The sequence below is a fragment of the Mesoplodon densirostris genome, chromosome 9 (assembly GCF_025265405.1).
Source record: "Mesoplodon densirostris isolate mMesDen1 chromosome 9, mMesDen1 primary haplotype, whole genome shotgun sequence".
NCBI lineage: Eukaryota > Metazoa > Chordata > Mammalia > Artiodactyla > Ziphiidae > Mesoplodon > Mesoplodon densirostris.
The window spans coordinates 26,367,494-26,393,831 of NC_082669.1; the positions used below are offsets into that span (position 1 = coordinate 26,367,494).

The 26,338-nt window shown below is 41.3% G+C and overlaps 1 protein-coding gene and 1 non-coding gene across 3 annotated transcripts; both read right to left on the reverse strand.

Annotated features, from left to right (window-relative positions):
• Nucleotides 1-5,375: 5,375 nt before the first annotated feature.
• Nucleotides 5,376-15,546, reverse strand: LOC132496094 (histone H2A.V). 2 transcript variants are annotated; one of them, XM_060108284.1, is made up of 5 exons: nt 15,449-15,546; nt 11,346-11,423; nt 9,066-9,179; nt 6,883-7,012; nt 5,376-5,708 (listed from the first exon to the last, which is right to left on the reverse strand). In XM_060108284.1, exons 1-5 carry the CDS (start codon nt 15,449-15,451, stop codon nt 5,647-5,649), a joined length of 387 nt encoding a protein of 128 aa, XP_059964267.1. In that variant the 5' UTR covers nt 15,452-15,546; the 3' UTR covers nt 5,376-5,646. The 2 variants fall into 2 exon arrangements, with proteins under 2 accessions (XP_059964267.1, XP_059964268.1); XM_060108285.1 differs by lacking the exon at nt 11,346-11,423.
• A 9,660-nt stretch (nt 15,547-25,206) lies between these two features.
• LOC132496522 (U6 spliceosomal RNA) lies at nt 25,207-25,313 on the reverse strand. Its single transcript, XR_009533423.1, has one exon. It is a non-coding gene; the product is annotated as a U6 spliceosomal RNA (small nuclear RNA).
• Between the last annotated feature and the right edge of the window lie 1,025 nt (nt 25,314-26,338).

Genomic DNA, 26,338 nt, shown 5'->3' on the forward strand with positions numbered 1-26,338 from the left:
CTAGTTCCCAGACCGCGGATCGAACCTGGGCCCCCCCTCACAACTACTGAGCCTGCGTGCCACAACTACTGAAGTCCCTGAGCCCAGAGCCTGTGCTCTGCAACAAGAGAAGCCACGGCAATGAGAAGCCCGTGCACTGCAACGAAGAGTGGCCCCCACTCGCCGCAGCTAGAGAAAGCCCGCGCGCAGCAACGAAGACTCAATGTAGCCAAAAATAAATAAATAAATAAATAAATAAATAAATTTAAAAGAACAAGGTAGTGCATCTCCAAAATAGCCTCAGCTAGACTTTTATGTGAAAACAACAAAGAGCAGTAGAACACAACGTAACACATGCTACAGTTTTTGTAAAAAGCAGAATGAAATGTATCTTTGTGCTTGTACATGCCCTTGGGAGGATACAGAGAAATGTTTCTCAGTGGGTGTCTCTGGGTAGAGGGGTGAAGGCCTGTGGACGGAGAGGACTTTGTCACCACACGTCCCTTTTACCTGTATTAAATATTTAAAATTTCAAAAACATACATTCTAAAATGAATCAATGGTACAGTTGGTCCTCCATATCCACAGGTTCTGCCTCCACAGATTCAGCCAACCATGGATCAAAAATACTGGGGAGGGCTTCCCTGATGGCGCAGTGGTTGAGAGTCCGCCTGCCGATGCAGGGGACACGGATTCGTGCCCCGGTCTGGGAAGATCCCACATGCCGCAGAGCGGCTAGGCCCGTGAGCCATGGCCGCTGAGCCTGCGCGTCCGGAGCCTGTGCTCCGCAACGGGAGAGGCCACAACAGTGAGAGGCCCGCATACCGCAAAAAAAAAAAAAAAAAAAATACTGGGGAAAAAAAATTCCAGACATTTCCAGAAAGCAAAACTTGAATTTGCCATGCACGGGCAACTATTCACACAGCATTTACATTGTTTCTGCAACTATATACATAGCATTTACGTTGTATAATGTATCATAAGTAATATAGAGATGAGTTAAAGTATCTGGGAGTATGTTCCAATGTTGTGTGCAAATGCTACACCATTTTGTATAAAGGACTTGAGCACCCTGCGGATTTGGGTATCCAAGGGGTCCTGGAACAAATGCCCCATGGATTCTGAGGGATGACTGTATTTGGCTCACTTCAAAATGCTTAATATAAGAAAGATATTATTGGGACTTCCCTGGCAGTCCAGTGGTTAAGACTCCATGCTCCCAATGCAGGGTGCATGGGTTCGATCCCTGGTCAGGGAACTAACGTCCCGCATGCTGCACGGTGCGGCCAAAAAAATGAATAAATAAAATAAAACACTTTACTTTAAAAGAAAAAAGATAGTACCTAAGTGTCCATCGTCAGATTAATATATAAAGAAGATGTGGTATAATATACACAGTGGAATACTACTCAGCCATAAAAAGAATGAAATAATGCCATTTGCAGCAACATGGATGGACCTATAGATGATCATACGGAGTGAAGTAAGTCAGACAGAGAAAGAAAGATATCACATGATATCACTTATATGTAGAATGTAAAAACTGATACAAATGAACTTATTTACAAAACAGAAATAGACTCACAGACATAGAAAACAAACTTCTGGTTACCGAAGGGGAAAGGGTAGGAGAGGGATAAATTAGGAGTTTGGGATTGTAATATACACACTACTATATATGGAGTAGATAACCAACAAGAACTTACTGTTTCCAATATCTTGTAATAATTTATAATGGAAAAGAATCTTAAAAAAAATACATATATATATATATATAACAATCTCTTTGCTGTAAACCTGAAACTGACACAAAATTGTAAATCAACAATATTTCAATAAAAATTTAAAATATATAAAATTTAGTAGAGAATAACAAAATACAATAAAAAATAACAATATTGCTCAAAAAATTAGACTTTTTCTAAAACAAAAGCTAGAAATCTTTCCTGATTATGTGGGTAAAATAAGACATACTTTTTTTTCTTTTGGCAGCACTGCGTGGCCTGCAGGATTCAGATTGAACGCGTGCACCCTGCAGTAGAAGCGCGGAGTCCTAACCACTGGACTGCCAGGCAATTCCCTTCATTTACCTTCTTGTTCATGTTGGTCAACCTTTCAATCAGATGTTAAGTTGTCTGCAGAGGGGTGACTGTCTACCCGTTTATACAGCAGAAGTCTCTCCTGGCAGTCAGGATTGAAGGTGATGAATTGAAAAGTATTGGTTAAAAATAATCTGGGGGACTTCCCTGGTGATCCAGTGGGTAAGACTCTGTGCCCCCCATGCAGGGAGCCCAGTTTCGATCCCTGGTCTGGGAACTAGATCCCGCATGCATGCTGCAACTGAGTTCGCATGCTGCAACTAAGAAGTCCCCATGCTTCAGCTAAGATCCCGAGTGCTACAACTAAGACCTGGCACAGCCAAAATAAATAAGTAAATAAATAAATATAAATATAAATAAATATTAAAAAAATAATTCTGACACATATATATCTCAAGCGTATTATTTTCCCTTAGAAAAGACTCTCTAACTTGTCTATTGTTTTCTTGTAAGACCATGTCTCCTTCATGTCTGGGTTGCCTTTCATATAATGCAGAATACTAACTACCTTCTGCCAGATGTTTTATAGCTGCCTCAGCAACTCATTTCTTAAAAAGGAATTTATGGGCTTCCCTCGTGGTGCAGTGGTTAAGAATCCGTCTGCTAATGCAGGGGACACGGGTTCGAGCCCTGGTCAGGGAAGATCCCACATGTCGTGGAGCAACTAAGCCCGTGCACCACAACTACTGAGCCTGTGCTCTAGAGCCCGCGAGCCACAACTACTGAGCCTGTGTGCCACAACTACTGAAGCCCGCGCGCCTAGAGCCTGTGCTCCGCAACAAGAGAAGCCACCACAATGAGAAGCCCGTGCACCGCAACGAAGAGTAGCCCCTGCTCGCTGGAACTAGAGAAAGCCCGTGTGTAGCAACGAAGACCCAACGCAGCCGAATAAATAAATGAATAAATACATAAATAAAATAAAATACAGAATCTTAAAAAAAAAAAAAACAGACCTGATGAAGCCAAACAAATAACTAAAAAAGAAGAAAAAAAGGCAACCTACGGAGTGGGAGAAAATATTTGAAAATCATGTATCTCATAGGGGGTTAATATCCAAAATATAAAAAAATAACTCATATGACTCAGTAGCAAAAAAAAAAACCCAATTAAAAATGGACAGAGGGCTTCCCTGGTGGTGCAGTGGTTAAGAATCCGCCTGCCAACGCAGGAGACATGGCTTCGAGCCCTGGTCTGGGAAGATCCCACATGCCACGGAGCAACTAAGCTTGTGCACCACAACTACTGAAGCCTAAGTGCCTAGAGCACGTGCTCCGTAACGAAAGAAGTCACCGCAATGAGAAGCCTGTGCACCGCAGAGAAGAGTAAGCACCCCGCTCACCGTAACTAAAGAAAGCCCGCGCGCAGCAACGAAGACCCAACGCAGCCAAAAATAAGTAAATAAATTTATAAAAAAAAAATGGACAGAGGATCTGAATAGACGTTTGTTCGAAGACATACAGATGGACAACAGGTACATGGAATGATGCTCAACATCACTAATCATCAGGGAAATGCAGATCAAAACCACAATGAGGTACTGTCTTTTTAAAAATATAAAACGTCTTCTTTTTAAAGCTTTCTTTTAGAGTTACCTATTAAGGTATTACAGGTGCAATATGATGGCTGGGACATGCTTTAAAAAAAGCCAGTGGGAGGAAGGGGTGTATAGGTGAAGCAAGATCGACCAAATGTGGGGGTGAGGCCTCAGAGCACATGGCCCAGTTGTTCTATTTTTTTTCCATCAGAAAACAAAAATACAATCCTGGGAACACAGTAGGAAGCAAATAATTACACTACCAAAAAGAAACAGATATTTGAAGCAATTATCTAGAAAACTCTAGTAAAAGACCCTATTCTCTGAGAGGTTATTTTGCCTTCTTTTCTATTGCTTCTTTGGTTTCTAAAAACTACTAAAACTTCACACATGGATAATTGTAGATCCTTTCAATATAGAAGCTTCTTCAAAATATGTGCCAAGATTCAGTAAAATCCATACTTAGAGACAATTCTATAGGACAAACAACTCAGTTTCTTCAAAAATTAAATAATAATAATAATAATAAAGAAACCTACAAATTAAAAAGAAATTTAAGAGCTATCAGTAAAATATAAGACATAGTGGCTGGATCCTGATTCAAACAAACCAACTGTAAAATTATGAAACAATCAGAGAAATCTGAATACTGACTGGATATCTGTTATTATAAAATGTGTTAGCTGTTTTAAGACAATGGTATTGTGGTTATGGTCTAAAAAGTACCCCATCTTTAGAGACACATGCTTAAGTATGTGGACATGAAAATAAATCATGCCTGGAATGGGATTCAAACCAATCAACTGGGATGAGGGTTCAGGTTGGGGATACAGGTAAAACAAAACTGACCACAGGATAACTGCTGAAGTTGCAGGATGAGTACACAGGGGTTCATTATACTATTCTCTTTATTTTTGAAAATTTCCATAATAAAATAAGTTTTTAAAAATGAGAGTTTTGTTTTGATACTGTTGTATTATAAAACATTAAAGAATTTCCATTTTTAATGAAGACTTCCAGACTTCCAGAAAAATATAATTTTCTGATGGACCGTTAACTGACACATTAACTTAAATCTTACAAGTTACTTAGAAACTGACAAAGAAAAATAATTTTTAAAATATTGTACAAATTACTGAATGTTACTGTATCAATAAAAGATCACTAAAAGCTGGAATTTTAAGCCAAAAGCAGACAACTTTGATAACCTTAACTTCAATTCTAGGTAAGGGTGTGGGCTCTGGAGTCAGCCAAATCTAGGTTTATATCTTAGTTCTGCCCTTTTCTATCTATTAGATAAATGTTTTCTGGCAAGCCATTTAATTTCTGTGAGCCTCAGGTTCTACATCTTTAAAATGGGGGTAATAAAATTTCTTCATCAATAAAGTGCTTAGCACAGGGCTCGCCACATAGTAAGTGCTCATTAAATAATTCAAATAATTCCACTATCCTATTTCATCAATTCTAAATGCATGTTTTCATACTCTTAACATCTCTGAAATTGGGATGCATCTCATAATTGATGGCATATTATGGTTTAATTGGCAGTGTTTTTCTTTAGTGGTATGTAAAATAATTGGTGCCTACTACTAACAGGTAGCAGCTAAGATTCAATATAATATGGTATCAATCATGATAGAAGTAGATTCCCAATTTCTGTTTTAAGATTTTTCTGAATATATAACCAATTTGAAATTTAAAAAATTTTGAAGTATGAGCAAAATATTTTCAACACAGCACAAACAGAACGGTTTTGAGACAAATTATTTTTTTAAAAAATGGTTTATCAATTCCATTTTTGTATAAAACACATGGGAGAAACCTAGCCAATCAACACACAACTGTTGCCACATGAAAAGATATTTTTATCCAACTTCGAGTCTAAGAACATACAAATGTTTCTTTTTCATGTCTACAGCAATTGTCTATGCTTTTCCACTTAACTGTTTTAAAAATTCCACATATCCCCATTATTTCTTCTGTCCCAGTTACAGTACAATGACGGGGAGGAAGAGGCTTGGTTAGAACAAGTCTCTAAGCAGTTTTCTGCTGTCCCTTCTTTCCAATCAGAGACTTGTGGATGTGAGGGATCACACCTAGAATGAAATGAAAAGAAACAGCATTAGTAGAAAAACTTTAAGCTGGCTATATATATATATATATTTTTGGCTGTGCTGAGAGGCACGTGGGATCTTTAGTTCCCCAAGCAGGGATTGAACCCGTGCCCCCTGGAAGCGTGGAGTCTTAACCACTGGACTGCCAGAGAAGTCCCTAAACTGGCTATATCTTACCACTTTAGGGCTTCAACCCCCAAAAGCAATTATATAAAGAATGAGGACTTCCCTGGTGGCACAGTGGTTAAGCATCCGCCTGCCAATGCAGGGGACACAGGTTCAAGCCCTGATCTGGGAAGATCCCACATGCCGCAGAGCAACTAAGCCCGTGCACCACAACTACTGAGCCTGCACCCTAGAGCCTGCGAGCCACAACTACTGAAGCCCATGCGCCTAGAGCCTGTGCTCCGCAACAAGAGAAGCCACTGCAATGAGAAGCCTGCGCACCGCAACAAAGAGTAGCCCCCACTTGCTGCAACTAGAGAAAGCCCACAAGCAGCAACAAAGACTAAATGCAGCCAAAAATAAATAAATTAATTAATTAAAAAAACAAACAAACAAAAAGGCTTTTAAAAAAGAATGAAATTTACTTAAGTCCCCTTTCACATTCTGATTCTGTTAAAGTATCTATACCAAGGGGTCCCCATCTTGGGGTCTGGGAACCCCCCTCTAAAACTGTACGTAAAATGGTGTGATTTTATGTGCTTTTTTTAGAGAAGAGTAACCACAGCTTTCAAGAGGTTCTCCAAATGTGATCCAAAAAGTATTAAGAACAACCAATTTATATCTCACTTTCACTGATCCTGACTCATTCAATTATCTCAGCCCTGACTTTCAAGAGCATCATATTAAGCAATTTCTCAAACACAGTTTAAAGGATATGGGAAATATTTTAAACACCAGGTTTTAAGTCTCACATATGAAATTTAGATGAAGAACTTGCTAAAATAAAAATAGCATTGTATATGGCTACAAGGAGAAGAAATATTTATTCAGATCATAATGAGAAGAAGTCTAGAATTGTCAGACTTAACACTTTTGGAACTTAAGTTTCTATGTTCTCTAGTTGGTGATACAAATGTATTGGATCATCTATCTGAATTATCTATTAGTTAGGCCAGTTAACAATCTAGGCTGAAGAGGAAATAATACATACCACCCCCAGCTATGGTAGCCTTGATAAGAGAATCCAACTCTTCATCACCACGGATTGCAAGTTGCAAGTGGCGCGGAGTGATCCGCTTAACTTTGAGATCCTTGGAAGCATTACCTGCCAGCTCCAGCACCTACAAAGCATCCGTTGAGATAGCACATCAAACAAGGGTGAAGTGTTTAAGGATTCAGTTTAGGTCTGCAATTATAGCTAAAAAGATCACTACAGCATCTACACACAAAACACACAAGATACATATATAAACCAACACTAAATTTTTTCCAAATTTCTATAATGCTTTTATAGAACTCTTAGTACTCCATTTGGTCCTTTTATAGTCATTCTCTGCAAGAGAACTAGAAACTTGAGCAAAAATCTACTCCTATAGAAAGAAATAAAGACAAGGGATAATATCCCTTAGCCAAGAATCTATTCAATAAATGTGAACATCTAGAAATATATTTTAATATACACATGTAGTCTATTTTTTTCATGGCCCTTAACAGCTGAAATTTATTGCTTAGCACTTGTAGAAAAATTTTAAAATATAATTAAAAATAATTTCTTATTCAGAGTTTTAAACATCACTGGGCCCTATAATCTGTAGGCTATAAGCCAGAAACCCTTTATTCTATAAGGGCAATTTTCAACTAGAGAAATTTCAAAGTCCCAGTTGGCCATAAAATTGTTTTCTTTTTTTTTTTTTTGCCTCCATAGACTGTACTGGCATTATAAAACCTTTGATGGAAGTAACATAAAAATAACTCCACAGAACCTCCTCACTTAAACAGAGTGGTGGGAAGCCTCAGTGTACATCGAAGCAATCAGCGTGCTTTAAAAACCACCAGTACTCTCTACTCCATTCTCCCTTGCAACCTTCACTGGTCTGGGGTGAGGCCTGGCACCAGTATCTTTTGAAAGCTTCATAAGTGATCCTAGTGTGAAGCCAACGTTGAAAAGTGATTACCCCTAAACTTAGATTTCAGTATTTCTTTACCTCTATTATTGACTAAAACCCCAAAATTAAATATTTGGAAAATACACATTGACTGCATATGTATGTATGTATGTATATGATTATTGTTTAATCTTAAACTAAAAAACCATAAAGTTCCTAAGAATAAAGATAATGGGACTTGGAAATTCTGAACCAGAAGCCTATGCCTCTACATGAGTGAACAAAATGCATACCTTTCTGAAAAGTCTGCAGGTAAACAAATAAAAACTGGTATAAGAGTGATAAAGCAGAAAGGCTCTTAACTAGCACCAATACAAAAACATTACCAACACAAAATCCCTGCTTGTGACAGTGAAGTTGAAACTATCAATGTTAAATCTCCAATAGGAAAATAAATGACTTGGTAAGGTTAATGAAATGACAGCAGTGATAATTAACACACAGGTTAAAGCTAAATCTTACAACCTAGCTCCCAACCACATCTTTGCCAAGTAGGAAGCTTCCCCGTTTCTATTAGATTGGCTATCTCTATCAGTTGACTTGCTTGCTACTCAACTTACTTCCCTTGCTTGGAATGTAGTTGAAGGAGTTTCATGGCTTCCCTTTTGTTTTCCTTAGGAGGTATTAGAATGGAGGAAGTGGTAGTCCATGACCTAAGAATTAAGAACTCTTGCCCAATTAACTTATCTTCCTGAAAAGTCAAACTGAGTAAGATACAGCATTTTATGCATACAACCATGCACAGAACCAGAAGGTTGCTTAGGTCTTTTACCAAATTTTGTTATCATCATAATATAGTTGTGATATTTAAAAAATATGTATCATCACACTGCCAAGACTTTGCCCCACTTCAAATCTTTATTAACTAAGAGTTATGCTGTAAAAAAAAAAAAAAAAAAAAGTTATGCGGTAACTTCATGAATATCACCTGTCGATTATATACGTATTTCAGAGTTCATTTAATTAGTAGTATGGTATTTAAATTATTTTACACTTGTTTGTCATGTCACTTAAAAATATGGATTATTGACCCTTACTTAACTTTAAAAAAGAGCACACATTTCACACTGGTACTAGGTAATAGGCTGGTAAGATACATCTAAAACCGTTATTAAAATAAACTAACAAGAGTGTGTCTTTTTTATTTCAAACCAATATTCCATGGGTTTTAGCCATTTATGTCCAGGACACCTCTAGGATTCCCATATATAACATTTCCCCCACTAACCTCAGCAGTGAGGTACTCCAGAATTGCGGCACTGTACACTGCAGCAGTGGCACCGACCCTTCCGTGACTTGTGGTGCGAGTCTTCAAATGTCTGTGGATACGGCCCACGGGAAACTGAAAGAGACCATCCAAATGGGAAGCACTGAAGTCTTAACATCACACTACTGAATGTAATCAAAGGCTGCATAATATGAGTAAAGCATGAACTAAAAACCAACACCATTCTCTCACTGTGACCCTTTCTTTCTACTTTCTGAGAATAGGCACTTTCTTATCTGCAAAGTTCCCGAATCCCACTTGTCTGTGCCTCTGACTAACCCCACTCCCAACTTTCTTAAGGACCTTCCTTACCCTGTTACTGCTCCATCATTCAACAGCTCCAATTGCTTCCTTTTTGCTGGCTCCTTTCCTTCTGCACACTTCACTTAAAACGTCTCCACGTGTCTACAGCAACTGCCTCCAGTTACAGTCTAGACGTCTCCTTTCCAAAGGCAAGATTTAAAAGCAAACCCTGAAACCCCTTTCTTGTCACCCATTTTCTCCCAATCCAACCTTGGCTTCTGTTAAACACCATTCTGAAAGACGAGCAGTAACATTTTAACTACCAAAATCTACTAGCCACTTCCAGATTGCATCCTTAAAGAGAAAAGGCATGATTGTTTTGTTTACATCCTTCCCTAATTCTAAGCTCCCCGAGACCAGGATCCATGTCTTACACACTTTTGCATCCTCAGTAACCGGCATGTTATGTCATCTGACACAGAGGACCTCAAAAACCATTTCTTCTTAGGCCGAAGCAATTACATAGTTCTAATACGAACTCTGACTACTCCTCAGTCTTTTCATTCTTTGACTCAAATACCATATCAAATATGGTGAGGGGTCCACCAATGCCCTTTTGATCCTTTCTCATGCTCTACTTAGGAAACTTATCCACAGCACAAGCTACCAATTTTACGTAAGTGACCTTAAATTTCTAATTCTTTTGATCACCTCTCTTGGAAAGCTAGACTCAGATCTACAACTTTTGGACATTTTCATATGGATGTTTTGGTGGAACTTCAAAACGGCTGCGCTTAAATTTATTATTTGATAACTTGCCCCTACTACAAACTCTTCTGCTCCTGAGGGTCTAAGCCTTAGAGAAACTTCTCTTTGACCATCCTCTCAATCCCATACCCCTCCTCCCATTTGGGGGGAGCATACACAAGCCTTCTATTCTTTTCCATCCCACTCAAGTTCAAGTATGTTATTACCTTATTCCTAAACCACTGCAATAGCCTGTATCTGTCTTCCATCTCCCACTTCAAGGTAAGGACACTTCAAATAAATTCTAATTGAGATTTGCATGATGTACTAAAATACAGAACGTACCCACCAAATACAAGTTCTCGCCCCCCCTTCCTTCAGTACCATCCAGATCATGTCATCCTCTTCCTCGAAAACTTTCAATGGCTCACTACTGCCAAGAAGATAAAAATCCTAACCTTATAGTCTGGACTTCAAACTTTCCTGTTTAAAAAGTATCTCTTAAATGTAGGGAATAATTCTTACTCATCCAGAAAATTTTGAGTTTGTGGATTAAAGCTGCAACAATTTAAATATACGAAATTTGAAACCATTTAGGCCTTTGAGTATATCACTGAGTCTACACTTGAAGGTATCGGGGAAAGATTCACAGGACTAGTGGACAGTTCATTATTCTCTCATCCTGAAAGCCGATGTACCACGACAAACACTCTTTAAAATAAAAGCCACAGCATACTCACTTCAATCTGATACAACTTATAAAAGAACTAGGAACATAATTATAATCTAGAAATAATAGATTTTAAGAGAGCAAAATCACCAAATTCATTAAAGATCTTTTCATAACTTGTCCTTGTTTAGAAGAAGAGAATACAAATTATATAAAAGGGAGTTGCAGGACTTCCCTGGTGGTCCAGTGGCTAAGGCTCTGCACTCTCAATGCAGGGGGCCCGGGGTTCAATCCTTCGTCAGGGAACTGGATCCCACATACTGGATCCCACATGCGGCAACTAAGAGTTTGCATACCACAACTAAAAAAGATCCCGTGTGCTGCAACTAAGACCCAGAGCAGCCAAACAAACAAACAAACAAATAAATAAGGCAGTTGCTTTGTGGTTTATATTTGACCAATTAATCTCATTATCAAAGGTCAGTAGTACAAGTACACTTTTGTAATTAAAGAAACATCTATGAGTCATGAATTATAACAGTAAAGAAAATAATAATGAATTACAACAGCATGGATGTTACCTGTAACCCAGCTCTCTGTGAGCGAGACACTGCCTTAGCCTTGGCCTTCCCACTGTCCTTTCCAGCTTTGCCTCCAGCCTACGTGGAAAAAAGTTCCAGATGAAGAATCGAAAATGCTATTTCAAAACTAATAGGACTACAAATAAACTTACCTACAAAACAGAAGTAGAGTTACAGATGTAGAAAATAAACTTATGGTCCCAGGGGGTAAGGTGGGGGGAGGGATAAATTGGAGGATTGGGACTGACATATACACACTATTATATATAAAACAGAGAATTAATAAGGACCTACTATATAGCACAGAAAACTCTACTCAATACTCTGTAATGGCCTATATGGGAAAACAATCTAAAAAAGAGTGGATATATGTATATGTATAGCAGATTCACTTTGCTGTACACCTGAAACTAACACAACATTGTAAATCAACTATACCCCAATAAAAATTAAAAAAAAATTAAACTTAGGAAATAAAATTTCTTCTAATTTTACTTTAGGTAGTTAAAAAATCTAGGTGATCTTCAATTTTAAATATACATGTGTTGATTTATATCACCATTTATTTTATTTTTAAATAATTTTATTTGTCCCACAACTGATGATGTTCATTTTTTTTTTGGCTGCACCTTGCGGCATATGTAACTTCCTCGACCAGGGATTGAACCTGCACCCCCTGCAGTGGAAGCGGGGAGTCTTAACCACTGGACCATCAGGGAAGTCCACCATTTATTAATTTATATAGAGACAAGGTCAAACCTTAAATTCTTTTTAAAAATGAGATTTCTAAAAATTTGAACATATTTTTCAAATTTCAGGCTGAAGAATCTTCATCAAGTCAATATAACTCATGCTAGAAGTATTTCATAATAAAATAATTTAAAAAAATGTCAATGTGTATCATTTCCACACAAATATTCAGAACTTAGCTCTATGGGGAGAAAAAAAGCATCTTAAAAAAATTAAACAGAGAATTACTCTATGATCTAGCAATTACACTTCTAGGCACATACCTAAGGAATTGGGAACAGAGACTCAAAACAGGTATTTTCTATACTATTTGCTATTTTGTTTATATCAGTATTATAAACAATAGCTAAAAAGCAGAAACAACCTAAATGTCCACCCTGGAAAAATGAATAAACAAAATCGTGGTATATACATACAACAGAATAGTATTCAGCTGTAAAAAGGAAGGAAATTCTGATACATGCTACAACATGGGTAAACCCTGAAGACATGCTAAGTGAAATAAGCAAAAGGACAAATATGTATGATTCCACTTACATGAGGTACCTAGTCAAAATCATAGGAACAAAAAGCAGAATGGTGGTCACCAGAGGCTGGGGAAAGGAAGGGGCAGAATGGAGAGTTGCTATTTAATGGGTACAGAGTTTCAATTTGGGAAGATGAAAAAGTTCTGGAGATGACTGGCAGTACACTTAAAAATGGCAAAATGGTCAATTGTTATGTGTATTTTACAAAAAAAAAAGACATACAAACTTATTCTTAAGGGGTTAAACAAATACTACTTTCAACTGATAAAGAAATATTTCTCAAATAACATGAATGGTCACAAACAGGACACAGTATATAAATGCAATGGGATATTATACAGCCCTTTCAACAAATGAGTTACAGATATGTGCTGATAAGGAACAACTCACAAAACATATTTGTGTAAAAGGCAAGGTATATGCAAGTGCAGTGAACTTTTGTTTACATAAACTGGAGTACTGTAGAGTGTGTGTACATATACATTTCTAGAAGGTCACACAATACATCAGAAAAGTTATTTGCCTCTAGGGACAGAATACTAAGGATGTGACTTGAGAGGGAAACCAATATTCTCTTTTGGGCTGTTTGATTTTACTACTTAAATCTATTATTTCTTCTCTGTTAAAAGAAAAATTAGTTAAAGAAATCAGTTTACATGATTGGCTAGTTGTTTGAGGATATTTTTGAAGCAGAGGTTAAGCTTTGAAATGGCATATTCCCTTTGTCCCTTAGTAATGGTTTCCTTAAAATACTTTTTAGGCCAAAAATTACCCCCCCCCGCATGTATATCTCCCAAAAACATATGGGGGAGTAGCCATATATTCTCACTTCTTCTTCAAATAAATCTTTTCAGCTCTATTTGTCCTGCTGTAAATACATTTAAAAAACCTCTCAATTGGTGCATGAGTCTAAAACTATAATCACTGTCTATGACAATTATGAAATTAGTAGTTATCCATTAAAAGCTACCAACTGCAAAACTTCCCAGGTTTCCCAATTTACTGCTCTTAAGCAATTTTATCACTTCAAATCCATCATACTTGCTATTTAACCTATTTGCTTTTTAAGGAAGTAGACATGAAATCAGTTTTTTTTTTTTTTTTGCGGTGTGCGGGCCTCTCACCGTTGTGGCCTCCCCCGTTGCGGAGCACAGGCTCCGGACGCGCAGGCTCCGGACGCGCAGGCTCAGCGGCCATGGCTCACGGGCCCAGCCGCTCCGCGGCATATGGGATCCTCCCAGACCGGGGCACGAACCCGTATCCCCTGCATCGGCAGGCGGACTCTCAACCACTTGCGCCACCAGGGAGGCCCGAAATCAGTTTTTTAAAAAATCTCAGTAAGTTAGGACTTCCCTGGTGGTGCAGTGGTTAAGAATCCGCCTGCCAATGCAGGGGACACGGGTTCGAGCCCTGGTCCGGGAAGATCCCACATACCACGGAGCAACTAAGCCCGTGCGCCACAACTACTGAGCCCACATGCCACAACTACTGAAGCCCGCGTGCCTAGAGCCCGTGCACCGCAACAAAGAGTAGCTCCCGCTCGCCGCAACTACAGAAAGCCTGCGCACAGCAACAAAGACCCAACGCAGCCATAAATAAATAAATAAATAAAATATTAAAAAAAAAAAAATCTCTGTAAGTTAAATGACTATTTCGTGGTTTCCGGATACATTTCTCATACTTAACAAAAACAAAGTCTTATGGAATCAAACTTGTGCGAATATAAAATTGTACAGTAAATAATTACGTTCTTTTCACAACCTCCTCAAACTCTGTATATACACCCTCCAGCTTAACACATTCATTTTAATACATTTGATGACTGAGAAACAAAATACAAACACCATAAAATTTTTGATTCTAAGAACTGTGTTAGTATTAACCTGGGTTAAGCATCTCGGTAGAAAATACGCCTATGGAGCCAGTTGGAGTCTATTTCATTCAGGAAAAGTTAAAAACTGGATGCCAAGAAACTTGCGTATTAGTTCAACAGATACATGCTCACATCTCCTCAAGTTTAAAATTCTCAAAACAAGAATGACAACTCCACGCCTCCTGTATTTTTAGCTTATGCGATCGTGCATGTATTTTTAGCTGCTGGTAAAGGGACAGCCAATATGTGGCAGGTCGCTAGAAATTAAATGAGTGACACCTTCGAAACCAGCAAGGACCAGGAGAATCATCCGCTCGAGCAAATCAGTTTACAGACAGATCTAATCTGTGCCTGAGTCGGCCGGCGGAAGCGCTTCCGTTAACTGCACAACTACAAGTTAGAAACGGGGTGCGACCATCCACAAAGTCGAAGCCAGGTCTAAGACGCGAGAACGTCACAATAACCATTATTTCTGTTTGTGGTTCAGCCCTGGGCAGGGCTGTCTCCGTAGGGCGCTCGGGCGTACATTGCTCTCGCCTCGGCGTCACTGCTTCGCTCCCGCGCGGGGCACGGCCACCCTCCAGCGCCTTTCCCTCCCAACTTCACAAGGGGCCAAGTTCCCTCCACTTGCGTTTCTAAAAACCCGCACTTTTTTTTTTTTTTTTTTTTTACCGACGCACAATTCAGGAGTCAAAGTCGGTGGCAGGGGCAGCGGAGGTGCTGCAGAGCCGCCAGGGTTGTCCCGCTCAGGGCCACCCGGCCTCGGCCCGCGCACGTCAATTCGCGCCGGCGCCGCGGCGGGCGAGGCCGGGACCGCGGGGAACCCCGCCGCCTGACGCCAGCCCAGCCGTCGTCTTAGTCGCCTGACGCCCGTCCGCCTGACGCCCGCCGCCTCAACAGGTAGCGGCGCCGCCCGGCCATCGCCACCCACCCGGCCGCCCCGCAGACTTCACCATGGTCTCGGCCGCTCCCGCCCTCGGTCCCGCCGAGCCGCCGCCGCCACCGCTCGCGCAGCACGGACCGCCGCCGCCGCCACCGCCGCCGCCAGAGCCCGGACAATAACCGGGGCCCGCCTCGCGCCACCCCGGCCAATGCCCGCTCGCCTTGCTCGTTTGAACCCCGGCGACCGCCCAATTGCGCGCCTCCTTCTAACCAAACCCCGCCCCCAGCACCTCCTCCCTAACGGCTGTTTGTTTTTGCACACGGCACGCGGAGGCGGAGCCTCCGACCCCAACACAGACGCGCCTGTGCGCGACCGGGGGCGGAGCCAAACGCCACTCTCCGCCTGTTTCCAAGGCCCGAGCCTGACGAACGGAGGGACGGACCAATGAGAGCGGACAGCTGGCGGAAGTCAGCCAGTAAGAACATCGCCCGCGAGCAAGGAAGGCGGGCCTTCGGGAACGACAGCGGGATTAGCCAATAGGTGGAAATATTGGTGGTGTCTTTGGCTTTCCCGCCCTTTCTCAGCATCGGCTCTGGGGTTTCTGAGACGTGTTTGGGAAGGAAACGGTTGCTGTCGTTCCTTCTGCTGGCTGCTTTTCACAGATTCCGAGGGTTTCTCCGTGCTAGCGGGGATTCGCTCCGCGGCGGGCACTGTTTCCAGGCCTGGCAGCCCTTCTCCTCAGCGCTTTCCCGCTGGCGTTAGGTTAGCCGCCCAACCTAAAGGAAAGAAACTCGAAAATGGGGTCGGCGTCCCCGCTCCCGCTGCGAAGTTGAGGGACGGGCGCGAAGGAGGGCTTGTCTGCCCATGGCCGCTCCCCCCGGCTGCCCTCCCCACCCCCCACCCCCCAGGCGGCGTGCTGGCCCGGTTGTCCCCGGGACGGCACAGCCCGCGGTCGCCGGGGCCCAGGCCCGGGCTCGGGGCCAGTTCTCACCCGCTGCAGTTTGAAACCTTTGCTTCTTTTCACAGTTGTCTGCACTGACCGCGCCGGGCAGCGTTCCGGGTGTGCGGAGCCGTCCGTCCCCTCGGAGATTTGGTCCTGGCGGGATTTCCCCAGGCGGGCATTTCAGAAGTATCACCAGGTGGGCAGATGCTGTCCCAAAGTGAGATTTCTCTTTCGTCTGACACGGGGGACCCTGAGTCTTTAAGGAAATGTAACTTGAGTTCGAGGAGAGGAAGGGGCTGAGCGTCTAAGTAAGAGTTTGGAAAAATGCGAGTGAAGGTGTATTCGAGCGTGAGGAAGGAGGGGCCTGTCAAGGTGGAGGCAGAGAGCAGTGTGCCCAGATGAATGGAAAACCCGACAAGTAGGTGGAAGAGTTGGGAGTTAATTCAGTAAGCAGTAACCATTGTTAATCGCTGCCCCTCCTTTCCTGTTTCTGGTCTTAGTGACTGGCATTACACGTCTGCCAAGGCATCCACCTGTGAGTTCACCGTCAAACAGTCACCGAGTGATTTGTTGGCACTGTTTGGAGGCGCTGTGCTGGGTATTGGGTATTCAGGGGTTGGCAAAATAGACCTGTCCCTGCCCTAACGGTCCTTGACAGCAGGGGTCAGATGTTAAAGAAGTAAACAGGCAAATGTGTGAATTACAAGAAATGCAAGTGCATGGAAGGGAAGAAACAGAGTGCTTTGAGAGACAGAAGCAGAGTAAATGGAATTTAGAAAGGGTGTAATTTAGCAGTGTTCCACGAAGAAAAAGCAAGTATAAAGGCTCTTGAAGTGAGAAAGACTTGTCCCTGGTGAAGGGACTTAAAGCAGGCTAGTTTGGCTGCTGTAATTCTGACCAGATCCCTCTACTTCCTGAATATCAAATCTGGCTTTTTTTGTGCTGTGTGTATTGCCACTGATTCAGTTTAGCCTTTGTCATTTTTCTCCTGGATCACTGCAAAAACCTGTTAACTAATGTCCTATTCTCTTCCTCCTTCATTGCACCCTCCACTCTTTCTAAAATACAAATCTTACTATATTTTCCTTTAATTTCACTGACTTGAGAACAAAATTCAAACCCTTAGCATGGCATAGAAAGCCCTACCTTCTTCTGGCCCCTGCTCATCTTATGTTTTGTTGCTTCTCCCTACCACCCCTGAAACTCCATCTTGCCTTTGCTTGAAACAGTCCTAAGTCTCAGCTTCTCCCTGGCTAACTTTTAATTATCCTTCAAGGGCCAACCCAGACATCAGTTTCTTCAGTATGTCTTCCTTGACATCCCTGATTTGGATTAAGTGCCCTGTATGACCCAGTGTATTCTACTGTCATCAGTCCTTGTCATGCTGAATTGTGTTGGTCTCCCTTGGCGCGCAGAACTCTTTTTTTAGGTTGTCATTCTTTGCTTGGTACAGTACCTAGTACCATGAAAATGTCACTTGGCTAATGAAAAGAAAGAATACTAACTCATTTTTAGGCCACTTAGATAGGCAGTGTGGTCTGTGGAAAGACTTGAGTTTGAATCCAGACTCCTTTACTTACTAGTTGTGTGATCTGGGTGAGGGATTTAATATTATCTATTTTGTCATTTGTAAAACTGAAAATAGCAATACCTATTTTACAGGTTGTGACCGAGCACTAATTCAATAATGTATGAGAAAGTATTTAGCACTGTACCTAGCGTGTAATAAATATCCAATAAATGTTAACTTCTTTCCTTAACAGGAAATTCGTTTTCTCACTTGCCACTCTCTACCCCTTAGCCTTCGTGTCATTGATTCAAATTTTGATGAAAATGGAGTCAGATTGACAGAAACTGGTTCTCATCACAGACAATAGTAATCCCTTTAGTGATTTATACATTCTGTTTAGAGATGAATGAAATATATTGAGACCCACAGACTGAAGGAAAATGGATGGAAGTTTTCTGGCATCTGTAAACAGAAAAACTACCTATTAACTATTTTATAAAGCAAGTGTGTTAGTGAATAAAGAGTAATTTACAGTGAACTAGGGTTGCAAAGAAGGCAGCATGAGCTCATAAGGAGCACATCTAACCAGAGAATCTTAGGTACTAGCATCTATAAATTATAAATACCAAACATTAACAAATGATTCAGCTTTGCTGGATTCAACCCAGTAAGATACAGTGGAATGCTTCTCATAGTGTGGTCCCTAGGCAGCAGCATCAGCACCACCTAGAACTTGTTAGAAATGCAGATTCTGACCCCCAACCACACCTACTGAATCAGAAATTGGGGTGGGGCTCATCAAGCCCTGCAGGGGATTCTGGTGCACACTAAAATGTGAGAACCACCAGTATAGTATAATATATAGTATATATAGTATATAGTATAGTACTACAGAGTTCCAAAGCCCTTTTCAAAACGGAGGCACTTATTCCTTCAGCTCCTGAGAGCATTGTCTGATCATTGCCCGGTAGTCTCTTGCCAGGAATTGTACTCAGCCAGAAGGAGCTGCATCACCCAAGGTTAACCCCTTTTCAGCGGTCATCCTACTTCCAATGACTGGTGGAAGTGGGATAACTGCACAGCTGCTTTGCCTTAATTTGGGGCAACTCTGCAGGGCCGTTCCAGCTCCAGAATTTTCTGTGTGATTAACACCAGTGCTTGAACTGTATGGCAGTTCAACTTCTCCCTCTACTTAATCCTGCTTCCTTCATTTTCTTATAGTAATGTTGCCAAGAGTGTTACTGTGGAATCACAGTAAACTTCTTGAAGGCAATTAGAGTCTGCTGGGAAGCCTGATATAAGACGATGGCTTTTCTCTGCAAAAATTTAGTCACTTTTTGATAGGGCAGTATATTCACATGTACAAAAATTTAAAGGTACAAAGGCTGTACAGTGAAAAGACTCCTCCCATCCCTTCTCCAGTTATCCATTTTACCTATGCATAGGCAGCCAGTGTTGTCAGTATAGTAAAAATATTTTAGCCTTTAGAGAGGAGAGCCTTAATGATTACATAGATTCCAGGAGTTGGTTTTTTTTTTTTTGCGGTACGCGGGCCTCTCACTGTTGTGGCCTCTCCCGTTGCGGAGCACAGGCTCCGGATGTGCAGGCTCAGCGGCCATGGCTCACGGGCCCAGCCGCTCCGCGGCATGTGGGATCTTCTTGGACCGGGGCATGAACCCATGTCCCCTGCATCGGCAGGTGGATTCTCAACCACTGCGCCACCAGGGAAGCCCTGATTCCAGGAGTTTTTAATCCCTGTGTTCAGTTTTAAATTTCCCTTTAACACTGCAGTACTCCCCCCAGATATTATAAAGCCTTTAAGAGACAGAAATTTTCTTCTAGTCAGTCTAGTAAAGGACAGTCAAATTCTTTTTATTTTTTAAAACAACCCTGCTCTTCCCTGGTGGTCCAGTGGGTAAGACTCCGAGCTCCCATTGCAGGGGGCCCGGGTTCAATCCCTGGTTGGGGAACTAGATCCCACATGCATGCTGCACTAAGAGTCCACATGCCGCAACTAAGAAAGTCCTCATGCTGCAGCGAAGATCCATTGTGCCTCAACTAAGACCCGGTGCAGCCAAAAAAAAAAAAAAAATCTCTGGAGGTTTATGCTAGATCCCAGTGGCTGGGCAGCTATTTCCATGAGCCAGAACCTGCCAGGTTCTAATGAGGTCAATCAGGATGCAGTATCCACCTACCTACATTCAGCTTTGTGATTCTGAGGCTGGGACTCTGCAAACATTTCTGCTTTGCCTTCTGCTTCCCTGCTAGGCTTTGCCAGTAGGGAGCACTAGAGGGAAACTCCAAGAGTGGAGGAGGGAGAAGGGACTTTTTCCTTTCTGTGTGCTTTCTGTTCCTCCGAGCATCATCACCCAGCCAATGCTTCTTTACTCTGGCAGCAGCAGTTCCTTTGGTAGGAGCAGCTAAATCAGCTTTTCCAACATTTGTGAAACCAGCCTCACTGCTCCCTCCCCCTTCACGAGCAACCAGCCAGCTCCTTCCTCAGAGGTTTGAGTTCTTCCTAGCTTCACAGGGCCCTTCCTCTAGGTTTCTAAGGTTTTCCCTTTGTTTCTTCAAGGTAACTGCTATTTGTTAACCTCTATGACACCTTAGAGTTCTCTTTTTACCCTTTAACAGTTAACTTTGTATCCAGTTATCAATACTTTGTTAGTTCTCTGTTCAAATAACTGGTGTGTTTTCTGCGACCTGAATGGACCTTGGCTGATAAGCCTATGATATATATATTTGCAGTTTTTTATTATGGAAAGTTTTAAACATATACAAAGTAAAAATAGTAAAATGAACCTGATGTTCCCTTCACACAACTGTAATGATCATCAACTCGTGGCCACTTTTGTTTTATTTTACATTCATATTTACATCTGCCCCTCCCCTCACTGGATTATGTTGAAGCAAATCCAAAGTAAAGGAGAGGGGCAGCAAATATATTTACAGGAAAATAGTTTCCTTACAAAAACCTTGGGTCATCTTGAATTTGTGCAGTGTGCATGCATTGCTTACCTAAACAGTAAGACAAAAAAGAAGAGCAAACAAAAAGCAAGCAGAATGAAGAAAAAAAAGATTAGAGAGGAAAATGAAATAGAGAAACAATAGGAAAATTAATGAAATCAAAAGTTGGTTCTTTGTAAAGTTCAACAAAATTGACAAATCTTTAGACTGAACAAGAAAAAAAGATTCAAATTACTAAGAAGTTAAAGGGGAAATCACTACTGACCTTACAGAAATAAAAAGGACTATCAGTACTTTTGAACAGTTGTGTGCCAGCAAATTAAATAACCTAGATGAAATGGGCAAATTCCTAGAAAGATATAATAAACTACTGAAACTGACTCAAGAAAAAAATAGAAAATCTGATAGACCTATGACAAGTAAAGAAATTAAATTAGTGACAAAATCTTCCTACAAAGAAAAGCCCAGTTGAATTCTATCAAATGTTTAAAAAAGAATTAATACCAATCTATCACAAACTCTTCCAAGAGATAGAAGGGTACATTTCCCCATTCATTATATAATGCCAGTGTTACTCTAATACCAAAATGAGACAAAGATACAACAACAAAAAATCCCACTGGCCAATATCCTTTTAATCCAATCAATATGCCATATTAATAGAGTAACGGACAAAGACCACATGATCATCTCAATGGAGGCAGGAAAAGCATATAACAAAATGCAGCACTCTTCATCAAAAAAACATTCAACAGCTAGGATTAGAAGGGAACTTCTTTAACCTGATATATGTCATCTGAAAAACCCACAGCTAATATCATACTTAATAGTAAAAGAATACTCACTCCTGAGATCCGGAACAACATGAGGATGTCTACTCTTGCCACTTTTATTTAACATTGTACTGGAGCTTCTAGTAAGGGCAATTAGGCAAGAAAAAAATAAAAGGCATCCAGATTGGAAAGGAAAAAGAGTTATCTCTTCACAGATGACATGATCTTGTATGTATGGAAAATCTTAAGGAATCCACTGAAAAGCTATTGAGGGACTTCCCTGGTGGTCCAGTGGTTATGATGTTGCCTTCCAATGCAGGGGGTGTGGGTTCGATCCCTGGTTGGAGAGCTAGGGTCCCACATGCCTTGCAGCCAAAAGATCAAAACATAAAACAGAAACCATATTGTAACAAATTCAATAAGACTTTAAAAATGGTCCACATCAAAAAAAAAAATCTTGGGACTTCCCTGGTGGTGCTGTGGTTAAGAATTCACCTGCCAAAGCAAGGGACACGGGTTTGAGCTCTGGTCCGGGAAGTTCCCACATGCCGCGGAGCAACTAAGGCCGTGACCACAACTACTGAACCTGCGTGCCACAACTACTGAAGCCTGTGTGCCACAACTACTGAAGCCCGTGTGCCTACAGCCTGTGCTCCACAACAAGAGAAGCCACCATGATGAGAAGCGCACACACCACAACGAAGAGTAGCCCCTGCTCACTGCAACTGGAGAAAGCCCGCGTGCATCAGCGAACACTCAATGTAGCCAAAAATAAATAAATATAATAAAAAAAATTTTTTTAAAGCTATTGAAACTAAGAAACAAGTGCAGCAGGATTGCAGGATATGAGAACAATACACAAAAGTCAATTGTGGGGGACTTCTCTGATGGCACAGTAGTTAAGGATCCACCTGCCTGGTGTGGGTGGTGGTGGTGGTGGTGGTGGTGGATGAATTGGGAGATTGGGATTGACATATACACTAATATGTATAAAATAGACAACTAATAACCTGTTGTATAAATAATAAAATAAATTTCAAAAATTCAAAAAGAAAAAAAAGAATCCACCTGCCATTGCAGGGGGCACGGGTTCGATCCGTGGTCCTGGAAGATCCCACATGTCTCAGAGCAACGAAGCCTGTGCGCCACAACTGCTGAGCCTGTGCTCTAGAGCCCACGAGCCACAACAGCTGAGCCTGTGTGCCACAAGTACTGAAGCCCACGCACCTAGAGCCTGTGCTCCAAAACAAGAGAAGCCACCACAATGAGAAGCCCGCACACCGCAATGAAGAGTAGCCCCCACTTGATGCAACTGGAGAAAGCCCATGTGCAGCAAGGAAGACCCAAAAGAGCCAAAAATAAATTAAAAAAAAAAAGCCTAAAAAAAAGTCGGGCTTCCCTGGTGGCGCAGTGGTTGACAGTCCACCTGCCGATGCAGGGGACACGGGTTCGTGCCCCGGTCCGGGAAGATCCCACATGCCGCGGAGCAGCTGGGCCTGTGAGCCATGGCCACTGAGCCTGCGCGTCCGGAGCCTGTGCTCCGCAACGGGAGAGGCCACAACAGTGAGAGGCCCGCGTACCGCCAAAAAAAAAAAAAAAAAAAAAAAAAAAAAGTCAATTGTGGGACTTCCCTGGTGGTTCAGTGGTGAAGAATCCACCTTACAATGCAAGGGACGTGGATTCGATCCCTGGTCAGGGAACTAAGATCCCACATGCCATGGGGCAACTAAGACCACGTGCCACAACTACTGAGCTGGACCCTGCACACCACAACTAGAGAGAAACCCACATGCCACAATGAAAGATCCCGCATTCCTCAGTGAAGATCCCGCGTGCCACAACTAAGACCCAACGTGCCAAAATAAATTAAAAAATAAATAATAAAATAAATCTTAAAAAAGTCAATTGTATTCCATATATTAGCAATGAATAAACTGAAAAGCACTTCCATTTATGATAGTATCTAAAAAAATAAAGTACTTGGGAAAAAATTTCACAAAAGAAGCACAAGACATACTTTGAAAACTACAAAACATTGGTGAAAAAAATTAAAGATCCAACCAGAATCTCAGCTTGCTTCTTTGTACTCATTGACAAAACCATCCTAAAATTCATATGGGAATATAAGAGAGCAAGAATAGCCAAAATAATCTTGAAAAAGAATGAAGTTGGAGGACTCACATTTCTCGATTTTAAAACTCATCTCTGCTTATTTTCATAAAAGTAGAAATATTACCTTTTAATAAATGAAAGTCTTGGGCAAATGCTAAATCTTGGACAAATGGGACACTGAGACAACAGACAAAAATGGGACTGTCTAGAACAAACACTACCTGTGGGAAGGTTGGGGATGGATGGAGACAGTTAAAAACAAGACTTCTCAATTTCCTTTTCATATTCTTTTGATTTTGAAATATGCAAACATCTATTTTAAAAGTTAAAGAGAGGGCTTCCCTGGTGGCACAGTGGTTAAGAATCCGCCTGCCAATGCAGGGGACGTGGGTTCTTCCTGGCCCAGGAAGATCCCACGTGCCGCAGAGCAACGAAGCCCATGCGCCACAACTACTGAGCCTGAGCTCTAGAGCCTGCAAGCCACAACTACTGAGCCCACATGCCACAACCACTGAAGCCTGTGTGCCTAGAGCCCATGCTCCGCAACAAGAGAAGCCACCGCAATGAGAAGCCCACGCACCACAACGAAGCGTAGCCCCCACTCGCTGCAACTAGAGAAAGCCTACACACAGCAAAGAAGACCCAACACAGCCAAAAATAAATTAAAAAAAAAGAAAAGCAAGAGATAAAATAGTGTATAGAATGCCATCTGATTATTAAAAAAAACCCCACCTGTCTATAGTTTCTTTTTATTTTTTAAAATGTTTATTTATTTATTTGGCTGCATCAGGTCTTAGTTGCAGCACACAGGATCTTCGCTGCGGCGTGCGGGCTCAGTAGTTACGGTGCTCTCGGGTTTAGTTGCTCCGCAGCATGTGGGATCTTAGTTCCCCAACCAGGGATGGAACCTGTTTCCCCTGCATTGGAAGGTGGATTCTTAACCACTGGACCACCAGGGAAGTCCCTATAGTTTCTTTTTTTTTTTTAAACATCTTTATTGGAGTATAATTGCTTTACAATGGTGTGTTAGTTTCTGCTTTATAACAAAGTGAATCAGCTATACATATACATATATCCCCATATCTCCTCCCTCTTGCGTCTCCCACCATCCCTATCCCAGCCCTCTAGGTGGACAGAAAGCACTGAACTGATCTCCCTGTTCTATGCGGCTGCTTCCCACTAGCTATCTATTTTACATTCGGTAGTATATATAAGTCTATGCCACTCTCTCACTTCATCCCAGCTTACCCTTCCCTCTCCCCGTGTCCTCAAGTTCATTCTCTACGTCTGCGTCTTTATTCCTGTCCTGCCCCTAGGTTCTTCAGAACCTTTTTTTTTTTTTTTTTTAGATACCATATATATGTGTTAGCATACGGCATTTATTTTTCTCTTTCTGACTTACTTCACTCTGTATGACAGTCTCTAGGTCCATCCGCCTCACTACAAATAACTCAATTTTGTTCCTTTTTATGGATGAGTAATATTCCATTTTATATATGTGCCACATCTTCTTTACCCATTCAAAAAATATGGAACGCTTCACGAATTTGCGTATCATCCTTGCGCAGGGGCCATGCTAATCTTCTCTGTATTGTTCCAATTTTAGTATATGTGCTGCCGAAGCGAGCATCCTATAGTTTTGTTTTAAACAATATTCTGAGGCTCCTCAAATTGACTTGTAGTCAGTGAAAAGACAAAAGTATAAGAAATTCTCTTGTTATTCCAAGTAAAAAGTTTCTCAGCTTGCTGTAAAAGAAAAGGTTAGGATTATAGTATGTAATAGTTTAACACAGACATTTGGTCAAAATGACATGATCATTTAATCATTAATCATTTAATCATTAAATCTTTTGGGTAGGTTCCTAGAAATGGAATTGCTGGATCAAAGGGTAGCTTCTTAGGTAATGTTGCTAGGTATTGCCAAATGTTTTCACGGGGGATTTTGTGGTCCCACAGCAATATATGAATGTGCCTGTTTACCCACAGAATTGCCAGTGATTGCCAATGGAGTTTGTTGTCAGACTGTTGGGTTGTTGTTTTTTTTTTTTTCGTCATCTGGTAGGTGGGAAATGGTATCTCAGTATAGCTTAAATTTTCATTTCTCTTATGAATGAGATTGAACATATAACTATGAACCATTTGTATAACTTTTTTTCTATGAATTGTCTGTATCTATTTCTTATACAAGCGTGATTTGCTTTTACCTTGATGTATTCAGAATCCCCAGGACCCAAATAAAGGATCCAGAAACTGCCATGGCAGAATAGTCATATTTTCTTAACTGTTACCACTCTTTGCCTGTAAGTAAGTCTATAATGCCACAAAATAAATAGTTCTAGCACAGGGAACTGAAAAACTGCCAGTTATGGAGAGTTTAGCTCTTCTTCTGGGAACCTGGATCAGTCTGGAGAGTTGTAATTGGAACATTACGTGTGTCAGTCATCTATTAATATTTATTGAATTTTAACAATGGTAGAGTACCTTCTCCTGAGCATAGTAACCTGTGTGCTCCTTGTTTCAAAGTTAGTACAGTGAAAACATCACAATGCCTGGTCACTGAATCCTGGGAAGACCAAGTTTGTGGGCTTGATGGGCACGTGGAAAGGCCCCCTGTTGGGCCTAAAGAATCAAAGAATGACCACTGCCTCCTGCTCT